The sequence below is a fragment of the Macaca mulatta genome, chromosome 15 (assembly GCF_049350105.2).
Source record: "Macaca mulatta isolate MMU2019108-1 chromosome 15, T2T-MMU8v2.0, whole genome shotgun sequence".
NCBI lineage: Eukaryota > Metazoa > Chordata > Mammalia > Primates > Cercopithecidae > Macaca > Macaca mulatta.
In genome coordinates this window covers 43,928,800-43,947,188 of record NC_133420.1, presented here as the reverse complement: position 1 = coordinate 43,947,188, position 18,389 = coordinate 43,928,800, and the positions used below count along the sequence as shown (strand labels likewise).

General features: G+C 50.5%; 1 protein-coding gene across 7 annotated transcripts in view; it reads right to left on the bottom strand.

Annotated features, from left to right (window-relative positions):
• AKNA (AT-hook transcription factor) overlaps window positions 1–18,389 on the bottom strand; it is a 60,909-nt gene that overhangs the window by 41,996 nt on the left and 524 nt on the right. For 2 of the 7 annotated variants that reach the window (XM_015117005.3, XM_077968230.1), the window contains exons 1-2: window positions 8,206–8,344; window positions 1,107–1,490 (exon numbers count right to left, since the gene is read on the bottom strand). In XM_015117005.3, coding sequence (XP_014972491.3) covers window positions 1,107–1,377 — 271 coding nt within the window. In that variant the 5' untranslated portion in view covers window positions 1,378–1,490; window positions 8,206–8,344. Of the gene's footprint in view, window positions 1–1,106; window positions 1,491–8,205; window positions 8,345–10,899; window positions 11,019–17,077; window positions 17,189–18,216; window positions 18,318–18,389 lie in introns of those variants that run through there. The other 5 variants (XM_077968228.1, XM_077968226.1, XM_077968227.1 and 2 more) reach the window with 5 other exon arrangements.

Below are 18,389 nucleotides of genomic sequence, written 5' to 3'. Positions count from 1 at the left end.
GCGCAATCACTACCATGTATCCAGCTCTGACTATTCTCTACGATATGATTCCTCTCATTTTATAGATGGAAAAAGCAAGATTCAGGCAGAAGGAACTTGCTAAGCAAAGCGAGGAATTTAGTCTAAGTTCGTCTGGATGCAACCAGAACATAGTTATTGTAGAAAACAAGAAATGCCAACATTCTCATTGCTAATTGGAATTTTTAAAAACCTTAAAAATACCCAGGCATGACGGCTCCCATCTATAATCCCAGCATTTTGGGAGGCCAAGGTGAGAGGCTCGCATCAGGCCAGGAGTTTGAGACCAGCCTGGCCAACACTGTGAGACTCTGTCTCTACAAAAAATATAAAAATTAGCTGGGTGTGGTGGCATGCACCTGTAGTCCCAGCTCCTCGGGAGGCTGAGTTCTGAGGACTGATTGGGCCCGAAAGGTCGAGCCTGCAGTGAGCCATGATCATGCCACTGCACTCCAGCCTGGGCAACAGAGCAAGACCCTGCTTCAATAAATAAATAAATAAATAAAATAAAATAAAAATTGGACACAACCCCAAGACTAAGTAATTCAAATTACCAGAGCTATGAGCAAATCAAGTGTGCAAAGATACATTAATGACATTCATCACTGCATTATTTATAACAGCAAAATCTAGAAACTACTAAAATGCCCAGCAGTAGGATACTGGCCGATTAACCACGGATACCCATGGAAGTCTAGGAATGACTTGTGGGAGAGGATTTGATGAACTAGGAAAATGTTCATATCTATTAAGTTAACCAAAAAGCAGGTTATAATGAAGTATGTAGAATACTGTTCCATATTCACATTACATTTGCATAATTCCACATATGGAAAACAGTGGTTATCTGGGGATGGAGTGGGACAATGAGTAATTTTAAATTTTACTTAATTTTGCGCCTTATATTTTCTGGTTGTTCTGCAATGAATGGTATTACTTATACAATTTAAGTTTTTAAAATTTTTAAATTATAGACTTTGTAGAATTTAATTGAAAATGTTGAAGCAACCTCCACTCCCTTCCCGCCTGCTAGAACATGTGATGTGGGGGACGGGACACCACCGTAGGGGGAGGGATGTCAGTCTCACCTTCTCCTGAAGTCTCTCCTGACTCACAATCCGGATGCCCATTGGGCTGCAGATGCGGGTCCCACTCCAGAGGCGGCAGGTGCTGCTGGGCCAGGCGGAAGTCCTCCAGGAGCTCGGGGCTGGTGGCATTGGGAAAGAGTCCCTCTTCTCCCCAGCTTTGTGAACCACTATCCACATCCCTCTTGTCCTCAGCCCAGGCCCAGTGCCGCCGCCGGGGACCCTTCCCCAGGCCAGGCTCAACCCAGCAGATCTCAGTCTCCGAGCTGGCCATCGGGGTTGGCCTGAGCTTCACCTGGGCCACTTCATCTTCAGGAGACAGAGCTGCTGCCAGGGGCCCCAGAGTCACCGCTGGCTCCTGTCGGCATCGGCCATCCTGCCTGTGCCCTGTCAGGAACACATTCAAGAAATATCATTAATTCTCCTGATTCCCTCTTTTATTTGGAACAAGAAGTTACCAGCAGAACTCTGGAATTAGCCCCGGTTCAACTCCTGGCTGCGTCCTCCCAAAGCTGTGTGACCTTGGGCAAGTCACTCTGCTTTCATTTTCTTCATCAATAAAGCTGGGATAATAATTCCTTTCTCCCTCCAGGGTTGTTTTTTTGTCTGCTTGTTTTTTTTGAGACAGAGTCTTACTCTGTTGCCCAGGCTGGAGTGCACTGGCACGATCTCAGCTCACTACAACCTTCATCTCCCGGGTTCAAGTGATTCTCCTGCCTCAGCCTCCTGAGTAGCTGGGACTACAAGCGTGCGCCACCACACCCAGCTAATTTTTGTATTTTTTAGTTTCACCATATGGGCCAGGCTGGTCTCGAACTCCTGACCTCGTGATCCACCCGCCTCGGCCTCCTAAAGTGCTGGGATTACAGGCGTGAGCCACCATGCCCGGCCCCCTCCAGGGTTTTATAAACTAGATGAGACACACGATGAGGAGCCCAGCGGCCAGTGCACCGACCAACAGGTGTTGAATGCATCCTAGCTAGTGTTACTGAGTACTGGCTCTTCGTGTGGGCATGGGGCACAGGCCCTGCTCACTGGAGAACTGACGGCCCAGGAGGAAGCAGACGATCACCAGGCAACTACAAATCCAGGTGAGATGTGCCGGAGGAGGCACGGGGGCTGCCCTGACACAGGCCAGGGTAGTCTGGGGATCCCAGGTTAGAAGCTAGTTCCTCTGAGAATCTTCTCTGACCTCACTCGGGTAAGAATTCAGATTGAGAGGTGGGGGAGGATGATGAAAAAAGCATTCCAGGCCAGGTATGATGGCTCACGCCTACAATCCCAGCACTTTGGGAGGCTGAGGTGAGCGGATCACTTGAGTCTAGGAGTTCGAGACCAGCCTGGGCAACATGGCAAAACCTTGTCTCTACAAAAAATTAGCCAGGTGTGATTGTGCACACCTGTAGTCACAAGCTACTCGAGAGGCTGAGGTGGGAGGATCACTTGAGCCCGGGAGGTTGAGGCTGCAGTGAGCCATGACAGCACCACTGCACTCCAGCCTGGGCAACAAAGTGAGATCCTGTCTCAAAAGGAAAAAAAAAAAAAAAAAAAAAAGGTAGCATTCCACTAACCAACATAATTGAAAACAGGTGCTCAAACGAAAAGACATGAAGTCCCAGCACATGCTACAGTATAGATGAACCTCAGAAACATTATGCTAAATGAAAGATGCCAGACACAAAGGCCACATATAGTGTGATTCTATGGATAGGAAATATCCAGGCAAGGTACCTCCTTGGAGAGTGAAAGCAGACGGTATTTGCCAGGGGCTGGGGGAGAGGAGAGTGGGCACTGCTTGCTGGGTATGGGATTTCCTTCGGAAGTGAGAAAAATGCTTTGCAAATAGATGGAGGTGGCAGTTACACAACACTGTGAATATACTAAATGTCACTGAACTGTTCATCTAAAAATGGTTAGTTTTATGTTACGTGAATTTCACCTCAATTTAAAGAAAAAGCCTTCCTAGTGAGGCCACCTGGGGACGGGGAGCAAGCCTACCGGGGCTTTCCTGGACCTGGGAGTGGTTTTCCCCGATGGCTGGGGTATTGAACACAGGGAAAGCCCATCAGAGGTGTGGTTTAAAAGTTCCCCTCGGGCTGCTCTGGGAAAATGAACCAGGGAGGCTGGCCACACAGGGACCTGTCAGGCGGCTGCTGCAGGAACAGGGTAGCCAGAGAAGGGCTCCTCCGCTGCCTTCCCTCAACCCTCTCCTTCTTTCCCTCTTTCCTTCTCCCTCTCGTCTCCTTTTGCCTCTTCCTTCCCACGCTCCCGCTATTTCCCTAAGCGCTTCCTCTATGCCAGCACTGAGCCAGGTCCAGGAAATGCAAAGCTGACCCAGAGTGGGCACGGTCCCCCAGGGAGCTCCCTGCCATGGAGGGTTCAGAGAACTGCCGCCCATCAGCGCAGCGGCCCCCAGGGCGGCTCACACAAAGGCCTTCTTCCACAGATGGGGAAACTGGGGTCCAGAGAGGGGGAGAGGCCTTACCCAAAGCCACACATGGGTCAGGACAAGGCAGGGGCGAAAGTCAGCCTCCTGGCCCACAGTCTGGGCTTTCTCCCCTGCATGCTGTGTCGAAGGGAGTATGACTCCAGGCCTCCCAGGATAGAAGGTCTGTGTTTGTCCCTTTATCCTCGTGAGCACTTGGATCCTGCTTGATTTGTATGGCTGAGAAAAGTCAGCAGGCAACTATTTGTGGACACAAAGTTCCCCAGGGAACAGTTCAGCCCGGGAAAGGCTGACTTCTCAAGGGCTGGAGGAGGGAGGGACAGGGAATACCATTCTTCCCTCCTTGGCTGCAGCTCCTGCTCTGTGGATGGGTGTTCGGGGCTTCTCTCCTCTGTCCCCGCCCAGTCTTCCTCTCTACCCCCAAATGCAGAGCCCCACAATTTCCTCCAGATCACCCTGCGTGTTGTCTTCCAGCCCCACAGTCCCTGCCACATGTGAAGAGCCCACTCGGCGCCAGCCTGGCTAGAAGCTTTACTTTTAAGTTCTCAATCTGCCCTCCCTACAAACATGAGGGTAGAACTTGGCTAAGATCACCCGGCTACTTCCTGCCAGAGCAAGATCTGCAGTTGTCAGTTTCGGCCTAGTGGCCCCCAATATGTTTTTAATCACACAGCCCATCCGTAAAAATAAATGTGCTCGAACACATCATGCTAATATATTACATGTATTAGAAAGAATACTTTCAAAAGTGATTTTCTAAAAAGATGCAATTGAAAATTGGCCAGGCACAGTGGCTCACACCTGTAATCCCAGCACTTTGGGAGGCCGAGGTGGACAGATCACTTGAGCTCAGGAGTTCAAGACCAGCTTGGGCAACACGGCAAAAGCCCATCTCTACTAAAAATAAAAAGGAGGCTGGGTGTGGTGGCTCACGCCTGTAATCCCAGCACTTTGGGAGGCCGAGGCGGGCAGATCACCTGGAGGTCAGGAGTTCGAGACCAGCCTTAACATGGAGAAATCCCATTTCTACTAAAAATACAAAATTAGCCGGGCATGGTGGTGCATGCTTGCAATCCCAGCTACTCGGCAGGCTGAGGCAGGAGAATTGCTTGAACCTGGGAGGCGGAGGTTTCGGTGAGCCGAGATCGTGCCATTGCATTCCAGCCTGGGCAACAAGAGCGAAACTCCATCTCGAAATAAATAAATAAATGAAAATACAAAAGAAAAATAAACACAGGTGACCCTTAATGACACAGTTTGAACTGCACAGTTTGAACTCTACTTACATGTGAATTTTCTTCTGCCTCTGCCACCCCTAAGACAGTGGATCAATCCCCCCTCATTCTTCCTCCTCAACATGAAGATGACAGGATGAAGGCCTTTGTGATGATCCATTTCCACTTAATGAAAGTAAGTAGATTTTCTCTTCCTTAAGATTTTCTTAATAGCATTTTCTTTTCTCTGGCTTACTTTATTGTAAGAAAACAGTACGTAATACATATAACGCAGAAAATATGCATTAATCAACTTTATGTTATCAGCAAAGCTTCTAGTCAACAGCAGGCTATTGATAAAGTTTTGGGGGAGTTAAAAGTTATAAGCAGATTTTTGACTGCATGAGGCACTCCTAACTCCTGTGTTGTTCAAGGATCAACTGTATTTTATTTTATTGAGACAGGGTCTCACTGTTACCCAGGCTGGAGTACAGTGGCGATCAGAGCTCACTGCAGCCTTGACCTCCTGGGCTCAATCGATCCTCCCACCTCAGCCTCCTGAGTAGCTAAGACCACAGGTACGTACCGCCATGCCTGGCTAATTTTTAAATTTTTTTTGTAGAGATGGGGTTTTGCCATGTTGCCTAGGCTGGTTTTGAACTCCTGGGTTTAAGTGATCCTCCTGCCTCAGCCTCCCTATGTCCTGGGATTACAGGCATGAGCCACCCACCCAGCTGGTCAACTATATTTTAAATAGAAGCTCTAATTCTTGCTTCTCATACCTTCTGCAGGGCCTGTACCCTTCTTGGAAATCACTGCCAGGGATCTTAAGCTTCAGTGTGCTTAAGAATCCTCTAAGCAGGCAGTTTCCTGAAACAACCTGCAGAGAGCCTGACTCAGTGGCCCTGGGATAGGGCCCAGGAATCTGCATTTTAAACCAGGGCCTCAGGCAGGGCCTGCCCTTTGAAGTTCACTAGGCCTCCTCGCTTCTGCTGTTATGGCAGGTGGAGGAGGGGCTACAGTTTAGCTGTTGCTTTTCTGGTTCTGAAGCCTCTGCTGAGGAAGGGGCCGGGGGAGGCATGTGGTTTTTGGACTTTTTGAAGGGCTTTTTTTTCTAGCTCTGCCACAGAGCAGCCTGCCCAATCACAGAGGCCTCTGGGTGCACAAAGAGGAACATCCTGTCTTCTGGGATGACTCAGTCATGGCAGAAATCTCACTGTAACCAGGTCAGAGGCGGCTGCAGTGACTGGCTAGAGTTTCACACTTGCCCCCAGCGCCTAAACCAGTGAGCCTTTCCTGAGCGAGGCCTCTGTCTTCCATGTGAGCCATGGCCCTCCGCACCACAAAGCCCCAGAAATGGCCATTCAGCTAGTCAGTCAACAAACACACATTAGTGCCAACTACCTGCCAACTTCAGGTTGGGATGATGCTGTGGTAGAGAAGCAGGCTGGGCATCAGGAGATGGGTGCTAGTCCCGGCTGCTGTTACTCACTGTGTATAGCTGGGCTTGCATTTTCTTCACCGTAAAACAGAGGAAGTACCACCTGCTCTTGCTACTGCAAGGGGATATCACCCTGCTAGGGTGGGTTGGGAGGCAGGGGATGAGACGCAAAGAGCTTTGAATTTGAAGTCCCTGGTTGACTCAGCTCCTGAGGGCAATAGCCTCAGAACTGCTAACTTCTCTCTTCCTCCCTGAGATCACATTTCAAAGTACAAAGATACATACCGAGCACCCTGTGGGTGCAAATTAACTTTTTAAAAAAGCCCTACGACTTCCTACTATATACCAGGGACTACATAAGATGCAAAGAATGTAGAAAAGAGTAAAAGCATTCCAAAATTTTAAACAGTTGGGGGTAGTACAATACAGAAGCGTTATCAAAGGAAGCTTTAAGGTGGGCTTGAGGAACAGTGAGGATTTGGGGGAGAAGATTGGGGAGGGCATTCCAGGCAGAGGGAGCAGCATAGGCAAAGGCACGGAGGTCTGAAAGTATGGCCTGACTTTGAAGGAGAGCTATGGACAGGGGTGCCTGAATGCCAGGTAAAGGCAGAGTTGTTCCAGCCAGCCTTCGTTAGGGCAGCAGGGCTGCTCCTAAAAGGCAGTGAGTGGGGTTTGGTGAAGACCCCAGCCGTGTGAGCTGGGGAGGGCTGTGGAGTTCAGGGTCCCCGCCATCCCTGGAGAAACTGGCCCCACAAGGAAGTAGCAGCCACTGCACCCTCCTTCTGTACATCTTCTTACTCGCAAGCCGCCACTGCCCCTGCTCTCTCAGGGGTCTAATAGACCCCCGAGGTGTCTATCTTCAGTTTCTGGGTGGGATGGTCTCCTCTTCCCCACCACCCACACAGGGCTTCTCCGCCTGCTCAGTCATTCCACAGCCAGGGACCCTTCCCTTTATGGCTCAGTCCCTCAGAACTGCCCAGACTCCCAGGTTCTCCTTTGCCAGCCCAGCCACGCAGCCCGCACTGCCTCCCTCTGCCCTCTGCAACCCCTTCCCATCCAGCCAGGGCTGTCCAGGGTGCCCCCGTGCTTCTACCCCCACCACCACCCTGATACCTCCCAGATGAGGAAACTGAGGCACAGAGGTGTGGCAGGCTTTCAGAAGACCTCATAGTCAGGAACCGCAGAGGATTCAAAGCTGGGGTGTGCAACTCTGAAACCAAGGCTGTAAGATGTGTCAGGGAGATGGGGAAGGAAGACCCCCCCAAATCAGTAACCAGACCTTCCAAAAAGGCTGTGTTGTTGGGCTCAACCATCCCCCCCACCCACCGGTTGGCAGGGCACAGACCTGCTGTTCTCAAGGGCTTCCCACCGGCTATGTGGACACTAGTCCCACAAGGAAGCACCAGCCACTCCCCCTCTGTGTGTCCTCTCCCCACCCCCAGCCCGCTCCAGCAGCACAGGCCGAGGAGAAAGAGAAACGTGCCCTGGCTGTTGACAGCTCTGGTCTTGCCATCCTCGAGAGCTGAGCTGGGTCTGCTGGTCTTCGGACAGTCCTTGGCTCCTCTCCTTGCCCTTACACAGCTGGCATAAGGGGCCACTCCTTCGATTGGGACCACCTCCCTACGCCGTCACTGCCTCCTGGCCTGCTCCCCATCCCTGCATCGTCTCTGAGACCCCTTAGCAACCAAGGACACTAACTCTCCAGGTGCAGACGAGGACACCCCAGGCACAGAGATGGCCTCGCCTGTCCAAGTTCACAAGAGATCAGAATCAGAGCTGGGACTGGAATCTAGCATCCTGAGGCTTGACGAAATCCTCCTTAAAACCACCCTTGCCCTGGAGGCCGGGCTCCCCTGAGCCAAGAGAAAAGCGGTGCAGCTCCAGCAGCTGCAACTTCCTGGCTGGGCTGGTCCGGCTGCCTGGACTGTCCCAGAGAGTCTGTGACTGGCCCGTCCAGAAGGAAGGCGGCCTCCTGGGCCCTCCTCCGTTCCGATCTCTTACCTCTCTCGGGCTCCACCACCGTCCTGCCGACCCAGTTTCAGGGGACCTGTCTGTGAAGTCTTTGTTCCAAACCCAGGGAGCCCCCTGTCTCCATTGCGCCCTGGCCCGCCTCCAGGCCGTTCTGCCAGCCCAAGCTGCTGCTCACAGACCAGCATCGCTCCCCACCTCTCCCCGCCCCTGCGGCGGCTGAGGCCGCCTCGCCTCGGCAGGAAGCGCCCAGCCTGATTTCCTACAAGTGTTTGTCAGAAGGAGGGGGTTTGTCTGCGTGCAGAGCAAGAGCCGGAGGAGCTTAACCCCTTGCAAACCCTCTGCAGTCTGCGCTGCCCAGGAAAGGACTCAGGGAACGAACTCCTGACGTCCTGGGCTTGGGATCATCTCAGCCCAGGCCCTGCAGGTACAGATGGGGAGACTAAAGTACAGAGAAGGTCAGAGGCTTGGCCAAGGTCACACAGCATGCTGTAGCTCCTACCTCCTAGGCCCTCTTCAACCATGGCCTGACCTTAGCCGAGGCTCCTTCTGTCACTAGGCCTCAGGGCCCATCTGCATGGTGAGAGCTCAGACTCAACATTACTCCTGCCCTTCCAGCTATGACTCTAGCAATGTGCAACCTGAATCTCAGGGAGGCCTTGGCGATTCCTGCCATCTCAACCCACTGTCCTGACCCCGAGGTAGTCCTGCAGCCAGAGTGGGATGTTCTGGGCAGCATGGAGGTGTGAAACTGGCAGATCAGGTAAACTTTCCCTGTTGTAAGAACCCTCCAAGGGTTCACCAGATGTTGGGAACAGATCGATCCTGATGGTCAGTCAAGCTGTCTTTTCTCAAGCCCCAGCATCCCATTCCTTCATTCATAGGTACTCACTGAGCTCCTACTGTGTGGCGGGTGCTTTTAAAGGTGCTGGGAATATGGCAGGACCCAAGACAGGCCAGTCCCCTGCTCTCTACTCTAGCAGAGACATGGACAATAAGCAAGCACATGTATAATTTCAAGGAGAGAGCTGTGAACAATGAGACCGAGTGATGATCCGTGTCCTGGGCCAGGTGGCACTGAAGCCTGGGACTCACCCTGGGCCAACAGAGTCGGTCTCTGGGCATCAGAGATTTTAAGTGTCCCAGGTGACTGGCCCTGGTAGAGAACCCATGGGTCCAAGAGTAATGGGTTGGAGGAGAAGGGTTATAGGATCGTCAGGAAAGTCTCTATGAGGAGGTGACATTCAAACAAGGCACTGGAAGGAAGAGGGGGGCAAGAGCAAGCCACAAGAAGGGCTGGGGCAGTGTTCTGGGAGGGCAAATGGAAAGGCCAAGGTGGGGGAGTCAGTGGGCTTTCCCTGAGAACAGCAAGCCCTGTGTACCCGGGACAGAGCGAGTCAAGCAAGAGAGGCAGGATCTTCACAGAAGAGGGGGCACAGGAGCACAAGAGGCTCCCAACACTGGCCCCACCCAGGACCCAGAGACTCAGAGTCAGAAAACAAAAAGAAAAAGGAAAAAAATCAGGCCTCTGTATTGTCCAAAAAGCCCTCCAGGTAATTCTGATAAGCAGTCAGATTTGGGAACCAGCCATGTAGGAGAGAAAAAAATCTTAGAGTCACTGTGGACCTGGGTTCAAATCCCAGCCTCATCTCTTGCTGGCTCTGACCTTTGAAACTTCACCTCTCTAAGCCTCAGTTTCTTCATCTGTAAAAAGGGATAAGAAGAGTAGCCACCCCACCGGGGCTGCTATAAAGATTCACTGAGGAGATGCCTACCAAGGGTACAGCAGGGGACCCAGAACACAGTCATGTATGAGCTTTTTTATTATTGTTACTACAACTATTGCTGTACTTAGGTATAAGTCTCCAGTCTCCTCTAAAGGCTAGATCTTAATACCTTTCCTGAAGCCTGGCACACTGTTTATGGCTGATGAATGCATTCCATGAATGAATGAATGAATGAATGAATGAGTGGACTTTCCCAAGGTCAGCTGGTGAATATCTAGCGTAGCCAGGGCTAGAACCAGGAGCCCTCATCCTAGTAATCGCCCACCCCTCTATCCCCTTCCCTGCCTTTTCCCACATCTGGGTGGCAGGGCTCTCCTTGCAGCCCCCAGCCCCACATGGAGCAGAGCCAAACCCTAATGAGGCCCCTCCCTACCAGCCCTGGCAGCCATGTGTGCCATTGTGTGAGGGGCGGGTTCCCCTGACACCCTGTCACTCACTCACCCTCCCTCCCTGGTCATTAACCCAGGCAGCACTGCTATCAATGCCAGGTGGCTGCCATTGCTGGGCATGGCCTGTGGCCCCTGGATAACCCCAAACCCATCTTAGGCGCAGCCACCTAACACCAAGGAGAACCACCTGCAGTGCAGTCTGTTCCATTTCCTTGCACCCCCAAGCACGACCAACCCTCCTCCCTGCCTTTGCTCATGCACCGCCCCCTCTTAGATCACTGTCCCCACCCACAGGCCAAATTCTAGCAGACCGAAGCAGCATGTCCAAGACTGAGCTCCTACTATTGCCACCCTCCAAACCCACCCCTAGTCAGTTTGACCCATCTTTCACCCAGGTACATACTGAGAATCAGCTGTGACCCTGGATGCTTCCCTTTCCCTTACATCCCGTAACCAATCCATCATCAACTCCCAGTTATTTCATTTCCTAAATTTCACCAGAATCTGTCCCTGTTTCTGCATCCCCATGTGGGTCCCTGGATCGGCCTTACCTGGAAAGCTCTAGGGTCCACTAATCTGTTCCCCGCCCTGCACCGATGCCATCTTCCAAGATAGAAGCTTCCAAACAAGACCGCTCCATGCTTCAGACGCACAGCTAGCTACCATGGCTCTGAGAAAGAAGATGAAACTCCATAGGCTGGCCATTGCTCCAGCCTCTTCTCCTGCCACCCTCTCTGCCCTTGGTCAGCGTGCTCCTGCCACCCAGGCCTCCTTGCTCTTCCTGGGACAGATGTGCCCTGCTCCTCCCCTCATCCAGTCCCACTTCTTTTCCCTGTTAACTTCTAGGCAACCTCCAGATCTCAGCTCCAGCATGCCCTCCTTGGGGACTCCCCATTTGGAACTATATTTTGTATGTGATTATTTGACTAACATCTGTTTCTTGACTCAACTGGGAGCTCTGTGAGGCTCTCATCATCATATCCCCAGGACCCAGCACACAGAACCTGATATATAATAGAAATACAATAAATATATCCTGGATGATCCACCCGACCTAGCTACTTGCCCAAGCCTGACTCATAGCCCTCATAACAACCCAATGAGGCTGATGTGACAACCCCATTTCACAGCTGAGTAAACAGAGGCCCCTAGAGCCCAAGCAGCTTGCCCAAGGTCACAAAGCTGATGAGCTGCAGTAGAGTTTCAAACACACAAAGACCCGGCTTCTAATAACCGAGCTTGGTGCTCACAGCATTGCAGCCCGCAGAGATAATTAATACCTGTGCACAATAAAATCGAGAGTGGAGCTTATTACCAACGAATTGCAATTCACAAAGCCAATGTTCCGATTTTATAGTGAGGCCCTGGTTCCACACAGAGCCTTTTGGTTTCCCAAAATGCTTTCTTCTTTATAGCACTAGATGTTCAAGAACAGAACGTCAAAGTGGGAAGAAAAGGATTATTCCATTGTATAGGTGAGGACACTGAGGCCCAGAGAAGAGAAGAGATTAGTTCCTGGTCACCCAGAAAAGAAACAACAACAAAAACCTCTGACTCCTGGCCGGGCACAGTGGCTCACACCTGTAATCTCAGCACTTTGGGAGGCTGAGGTGGGCGGATCACCTGAGGTCAGGAGCTCAAGACCAGCCTGAGCAACATGGTGAAACCCTGTCTCTACTAAAAATACAAAAATTAGCTGGGCGTGGTGGCAGGTGCCTGTAATCCCAGCTACTTGGGAGGCTGAGGCAGGAGAATTGCTTGAACCTGGGAGGCAAAGGTTGCAGTGAGTCGAGGTTGCACCATTGCACTCCAGCCTGGGCGACAGAGCAAGACTCTGTCTCCAAAACAAAAACAACAAAAAACCTCTGACTCCTACTGCCAGGGCTTGATGACTTTCATCCTTTTACCAGCAACAGGCATGTGCGTGGCTGTGTCTGCAGAACCCTGCCAGCCCTTCCCACGAGCCTGAGGCACAAGAATCACTTGAACCTGGGAGGCGGAGGTTGCAGTGAACCGAGATCATGTCACTGTGCTCCAGCCTGGGCAACAGAGTAAGACTCTGTCAAAAAAAAAAAAAAAAAAAAAAAAAAAAATCCACAGGGAGTCTGAGGGAGAGAGGAGGCAGGTGAGGATTTCCGGAGTGAACCAAGAAGAAATGATGAAATATTCTCTACTTCTAGGAAAGTAGAGACCCAAGTTCCAGCCTGAGTGACCAGGAACAAGCACCTTCCTTTCTCTGAGCTTTGGAACCTGGGGCTTAATGAGATTGTCTCTGAGGTTATCAGAGATTATCTTCTAACACTAAACCTCCTGGATTCTTTATTCCATTTGCCCACTCAGGCAGAAATGCCATGCTGACAGGAGGCTGCAGGGCACAAGTGTTAAGGCACACGGGCTTTGTGGGCAAACAGAGAACTCCATGTTCTCCCTTGGAAGCTGTGTGGCCTTGGGCAAGCTGCTTAACCTCTCTGAATCCCAGATTCCACCTCTGTAACATGGGCCCATAATTATTTTACAGGGTTCTTGGGATGACCAATGAGACTATGTGCCTGCAGTTCTTGGCCCCGGTGCCCAGCTGGCACAGAGTAACTGTTCACAAATAAATGGCCTTGCCTTTTCCGTGAAACGCCCTATGACCTGCTCCCTGCAGGACTGAGTTTAATTTTCCTCATCCACAGCTTCCACAATTATCAACCCCAGCTCTAGTGATGAGTCCTGGACACAAAAAGGGAGAGGCAGTTTTCCCAACTGGAGGGAGGTGCTGACATTTCCCTGTAACCCTATTCCCTGCAACCCTTAAACCAGTTCCAGGGCTCACTGACCCAGCTAGAAACTCCGTCCCCACTCTGAGTAGTTAAGGAGCAGAGCAAACAGGCCCTTCTCAGCCAACTGAGATATGGGTTATGAGGAGGGTGTGGCCATATTGAGGAAAACACATAAATACATTCAAACACATGCTCTTTTCAAAGAGTCAAACAGAAAAAACGTGCATGTGCCAGGAAGGGACTGCTAACAGCAAAACTTTACTGAACACCTATTATGTGTCAAACACCTTATAAAAGCCTTTCCATGGATTCAGATCTCATTATTTAATCATCATACTAATCCAAAGAGGGAGAAATTATGATGCCCATTTTATTTTATAGGTGAGGAAGCTGGTTTGAACCAAGTTGTTTGAATCTGGACTCTGTGTGTGTGTGTGTGTGTGTGTGTGTGTGTGTGTGTGTGTATATATATATATATATTTTTTTTTTTTGAGATGGAGTCTCGCTGTTGCCCAGGCTGGAGTGCAGTGGCGTGATCTCGGCTCATTGCAAGCTCCACCTCCCGGGTCCACGCCATTCTCCTACCTCAGCCTCCCAAGTAGCTGGGACTACAGGGCCTGCCACCATGCCCGGCTAATTTTTTTTTTTTTTTTTTTTGTATTTTTAGTAGAGACAGGGTTTCACCATGTTAACCAGGATGCTCTCGATCTCCTGACCTCGTGTCCGCCTGCCTTGGCCTCCCAAAGTGCTGGGATTACAGGCATGAGCCACTGCGCCCGGCCCCATACAATATAACCTCAATCACTTTGCAACTGAAACTTGCAATAGGTAAAATAGTTGGAAACAATCACAGTGTCCAGTAACAGGTGACCATTGAAAGAAATTGTGATAGTTCCGCTCAAAGGAATAAGCAGCTGTTAACAGTCATGCTAATGAAGAATATCAGATAATGTAAAAATTTTGTTATGTTAAGTGGACAAGCCAGTTATAAAATAACATATATCTAGTTGGAGTCCATTTAAAACAGTAAAATATGGAGGAAGAGGAGGAGGAGGAAAGGAAGGAGACAGGATAGGAAAAAAGGGAGAGAAAGCGAAAGAAAGAGAAGGACATGCTTTAAGATGTTTACAGCAGGCCATGTGCCGTGGCTCATGCCTGTAATCCCAGCACTTTGGGAGGCCGAGGTGGGAGGATCACCTGAGGTCAGGAGTTCGAGACCAGCCTGGCCAACATGGTGAAACCCCGTCTCTACTAAAAATACAAAAATTAGCTGGGTGTGGTGACGTGCACCTGTAATCCCAGCTACTCGGGAGGTTGAGGCAGGAGAATCGCCTGAACCTGGGAGGCAGAGGTTGCAGCGAGCCAAGATCGTGCCACCACACTCCAGCCTGGGAGATAAGAGTGAAACTCTGTCTCAATAAAAAAGAAAAAACAAGTTTACAAAAATTATTACTAGGTTGTAGAATTATAGGCAAGTTTTTTTGATAGGCAACTTTACCATTTTTCCTTTTGTGTATTTTCTAAAAATAACAGTTGCTTTAAAAATAAGAATGAAATGAACATGTACTATTCTTAAAAACAAAACAAATGAATACCACCTCACATCTGTGTGGTGCTTCCTTCTGACCTTGGGCTCCTCCGTCCTCAGTTTCCCCTTCTGTGAAAGGTGAAATGTATGGTTGGGCTCTTTGAGGCCCTTTACATCCTATAACATTCTGTAACCCCCACACCTTCTCCTCCTCTGTTTAAACTCTAATACAGTATGTTGTTTTCTGTAATACAGTCATTATGCAACATGTGGGAACACGTGAAAATCACTAAAAGGAAAAGATGCAATCAGCGCCCAGCCTCAGCCACTTTTTGCATTTGGAGGCATGGCATGTGTTGCTGGATTGGATCCTCATAAATAGGCATTTAACAGATGAAGAAAGGCTCAGAGAGGTTACACAACTTGCCCAAAGTCACACAGCACGTTAAGGCACAGTTGGGTCTGTAACCACAAATAAAGCATTATCCTCCAGACGAATCCTTCGTGGGGGACTGAGTGTGCCTCCTAGACCCCGAGACCTCCCCTCCTCAGTCCTGGTCCTTGGCTGTGGTCCCAAGACCCAGAGGAGACTGACAGCTGGACATCCCACTCTGGCCTTGATCCCAGGCTCCTTCCCCAGAATAAGCTGAGCTGGCTGGGGTGGTTGGGGGGACTTGGGGGGAGAATGCTGGCAAGGACCTAGGGGTTGGTATGGGAGTGGCACTGGGCGCAGAAGGTCTCACTTGGCAATGGAGCTGGAGTTCGCCTGACATTTGGCGAGGAAGCCCAGAGCCAAGACGGAACTGCAAGCTGGGGTGCAGGAGGGAGGAGCGAGTGAGAATGTGAGACTTTGGGGGCAGGAAGCCTGGGTCAACTCTGGTAGATGAGCCTTTGCTGTTTTGTTTCAGAACTTCTTTAATATCCTCAGCTACAGACAAGAGGCTTCTCCTTCCCTCAGGCATGCATGTGTAAATAACAAAATAACATGTTTGTGCACAGGACATGCTCAGAAAATGAAGGGCTTCTGTTAGCCTCCTCCTGGTTCCCCTGGCCAACTGCAGCGCCTCTTCCCTACACCCACCCTGACTTACCCACTAATCCCTTGGCACAACGATAAGTCTTCTTAGGGCACCATCCTGTCAGGTTTTTCCCCTGCTTAATGACCATCCATGGCTCCTGTCACTTTCAGGTTAAAGGCCAGACATTTTGGCCTGGAATTCAGGCTCAAACCCACCTGTTTGCAAGTCAAGGCTGCTGCACTGCATAACTCACACCGTATACTACAAAAGCCATCCCATTAAGGTTTTCTTCCCAAATCCCATACTTCAGGAGAGCTGCAGTGGGGGGCAGGTGGCCTGGCTCCACTGGGCTCTGCCAAAAAGCCCCCACATCCAGGCTGCCAAGCAGAAGCAAGGCTGGCCTTCCATACCCCAACATACTTCACCTGCAGCTCTCTTAAAAACAAAAACAGTAAGAAAAAGCCCTGATTTGTGGTGGTTACTAATTTTGATGGTGTTAAATCCCCTTACTGAAATTGGCCATGCCAATTTCAAGCTGTTGATATCACTGAATGAAGCACTGGGAAGAGACGGACACAATCCGCTCTCCTGAGCTGACACCAGCACACCCTGCACACCCCAAAGTAAGGATGCGCTAACACCACTGAGAAGCTGTGTGACTCTTGTCAAGTGGCTTAACCTCTCTGAACCTCAGGCTTTCTATCTGTACAAGAGGGACAACAATAACGCCCACTTCAACAACATCATGTAACTGATATAATCTAGATGACCAACAACAATGTTTTGAGCACCTACTCTGTGTAGCGCTCTGTACTAGGTAGGCATTAGGGAATAACAAGGGTGACAAAACAGATAAGAGCTCCTGCCCTCCCAAACCACACTTGTTGCAGTAAAACCCCTGGCACAGTGGCTAGAATGTAGCACTCAATAAATATTAGCTATAATATTAGCTAATAATACCAATGGTATTATTGTTATCATTATTCCTTCCTTTCTTTGAGCCTCAGTTTCCTCATTTACTTAGAATGTGGACTGAGCAAAAGCTTTCTATGACGCCACCTCACTCGAGCCTTAAAATGGTGGTAAAGTAGCCGGGCGCGGCGGCTCACGGCTGTAATCCCAGCACTTTGGGAGGCTGAGGTGGGCAGATCACGAGGTCAGGAGATCCAGACCATCTTGGCCAACATGGTGAAACCCTGTCTCTACTAAAAATACAAAAATTAGCCGGGTGTAGTGGCACATGCCTGTAATCGCAGCTACTCGGCAGGCTGACGCAGGAGAATCGCTTGAACCCGGGAGGCAGAGGTTCCCGGGAGCCGAGATCGCACCACTGCACTCCAGCTTGGAGACAGAGCTAGACTCCGTCTTAAAAAAAAAAAAAAAAAAAAAAAATGGTGGTAAAGTGGGCATTACCAACCTCATTTTATGGAAGGGAAAACTGAGGCACTCAGAACTGAAGCCAGGCTGGGGATCTAAACCCAGGTCTTCTTACTTCTGGTCTCCACATCATTCCCACCTTCCAGGACTGAGGAAACATAAAAAGGATCAGGAATGCGACTGGGGATGTGAATGCTTTAAAAATACTCTTCCTTCTCCACGCCCCCACAGGGGGAAACTGAAGTGTCCATGTCGTGCACCAATTTCCAAAACACCCTCTCAGCCTGACGGCCATCAGCTGGGGCCATTCCCGGTCTCTCTGGAAACCCCGATCCCAGCGCCTCTGGCAGAGTCTGCAGGACGGTGGGAGCTGATGAAATCCCCTTGCAAGAAGCAGCCCCAATCACATGTTTTAAATGCAAACCGGCTGGACCTTAGGAGGCAACCGCCCCACATGGGCATCATCTCCCTCCTGCAGAACTGTGAGACGACTGCCCCAAGGAATAAACCCAGAGTACCAAAACACCATAGGTTCCACTCCCCTGTTAGTAAGTAAACCAGACTTAGGCCCCTTCTAATAGATGGGCAGTCATTGTTTTACTAACAAAACAGCCCCCAAATAAAACCCACCAATTCCAAGGAGGCACCTGGAAGTCTTTCGGGAAGTCCCTGTATCTGTCTAACTTTAGTCTTTCATGCTTCAGTTCCAGCCCATTTCTTCTTCTGTTCTAGAGGACAGGAACAATGTCTCTTTTCACTGCAGCCTGTCTCAGCTTCTCTCTGCTCCAACATAGCCCACGTTTGTGATCCCTTCCGACGATCTTAGAAGCAGGTTTTTAAACATAGGTAATGATGGACTCCAATCCGTCATTTCTTTTAACAAAAGCCCGGGAAAGGAGCTTTGGAAGTGTCGTCTAAGGTCACGCAGCAAGCAGATTCTGGCTCTGCCTGTGCCAGCCCCATCACACTGGGGAGAGCCCAGCTCTGCGCCTCCCTGCTGTGCACCCTTGGACCAGTGGCGCCCCGTCTCTGGACCTCATTCTCCTCCGCAGGCGTACCAAGAGGGAACTGGACTTATTTTTGCAGCCCGTTCAGTTCCTACCATTGTCAAGGCTGCCTACCCGACCCTAGCCCTTGCTCTACCTTCCCCCACTGACAAAAAGAGGAAAAGAAACTTGCGTTAGGCGTCCGGGAAGGGCGCGCGGCTCCGAGGGCCGCCAGGCTGCGGCGATTGTTGCTGGGTGAACGAATCTCACACAAATCCCAGATAGAAAAGCCTCACCTCCCCAGTAACCACAGCAACCCGGGCCACGCCTCCAGCCCAAACACAGCCCGAGGCCCCGCCAAGGCCC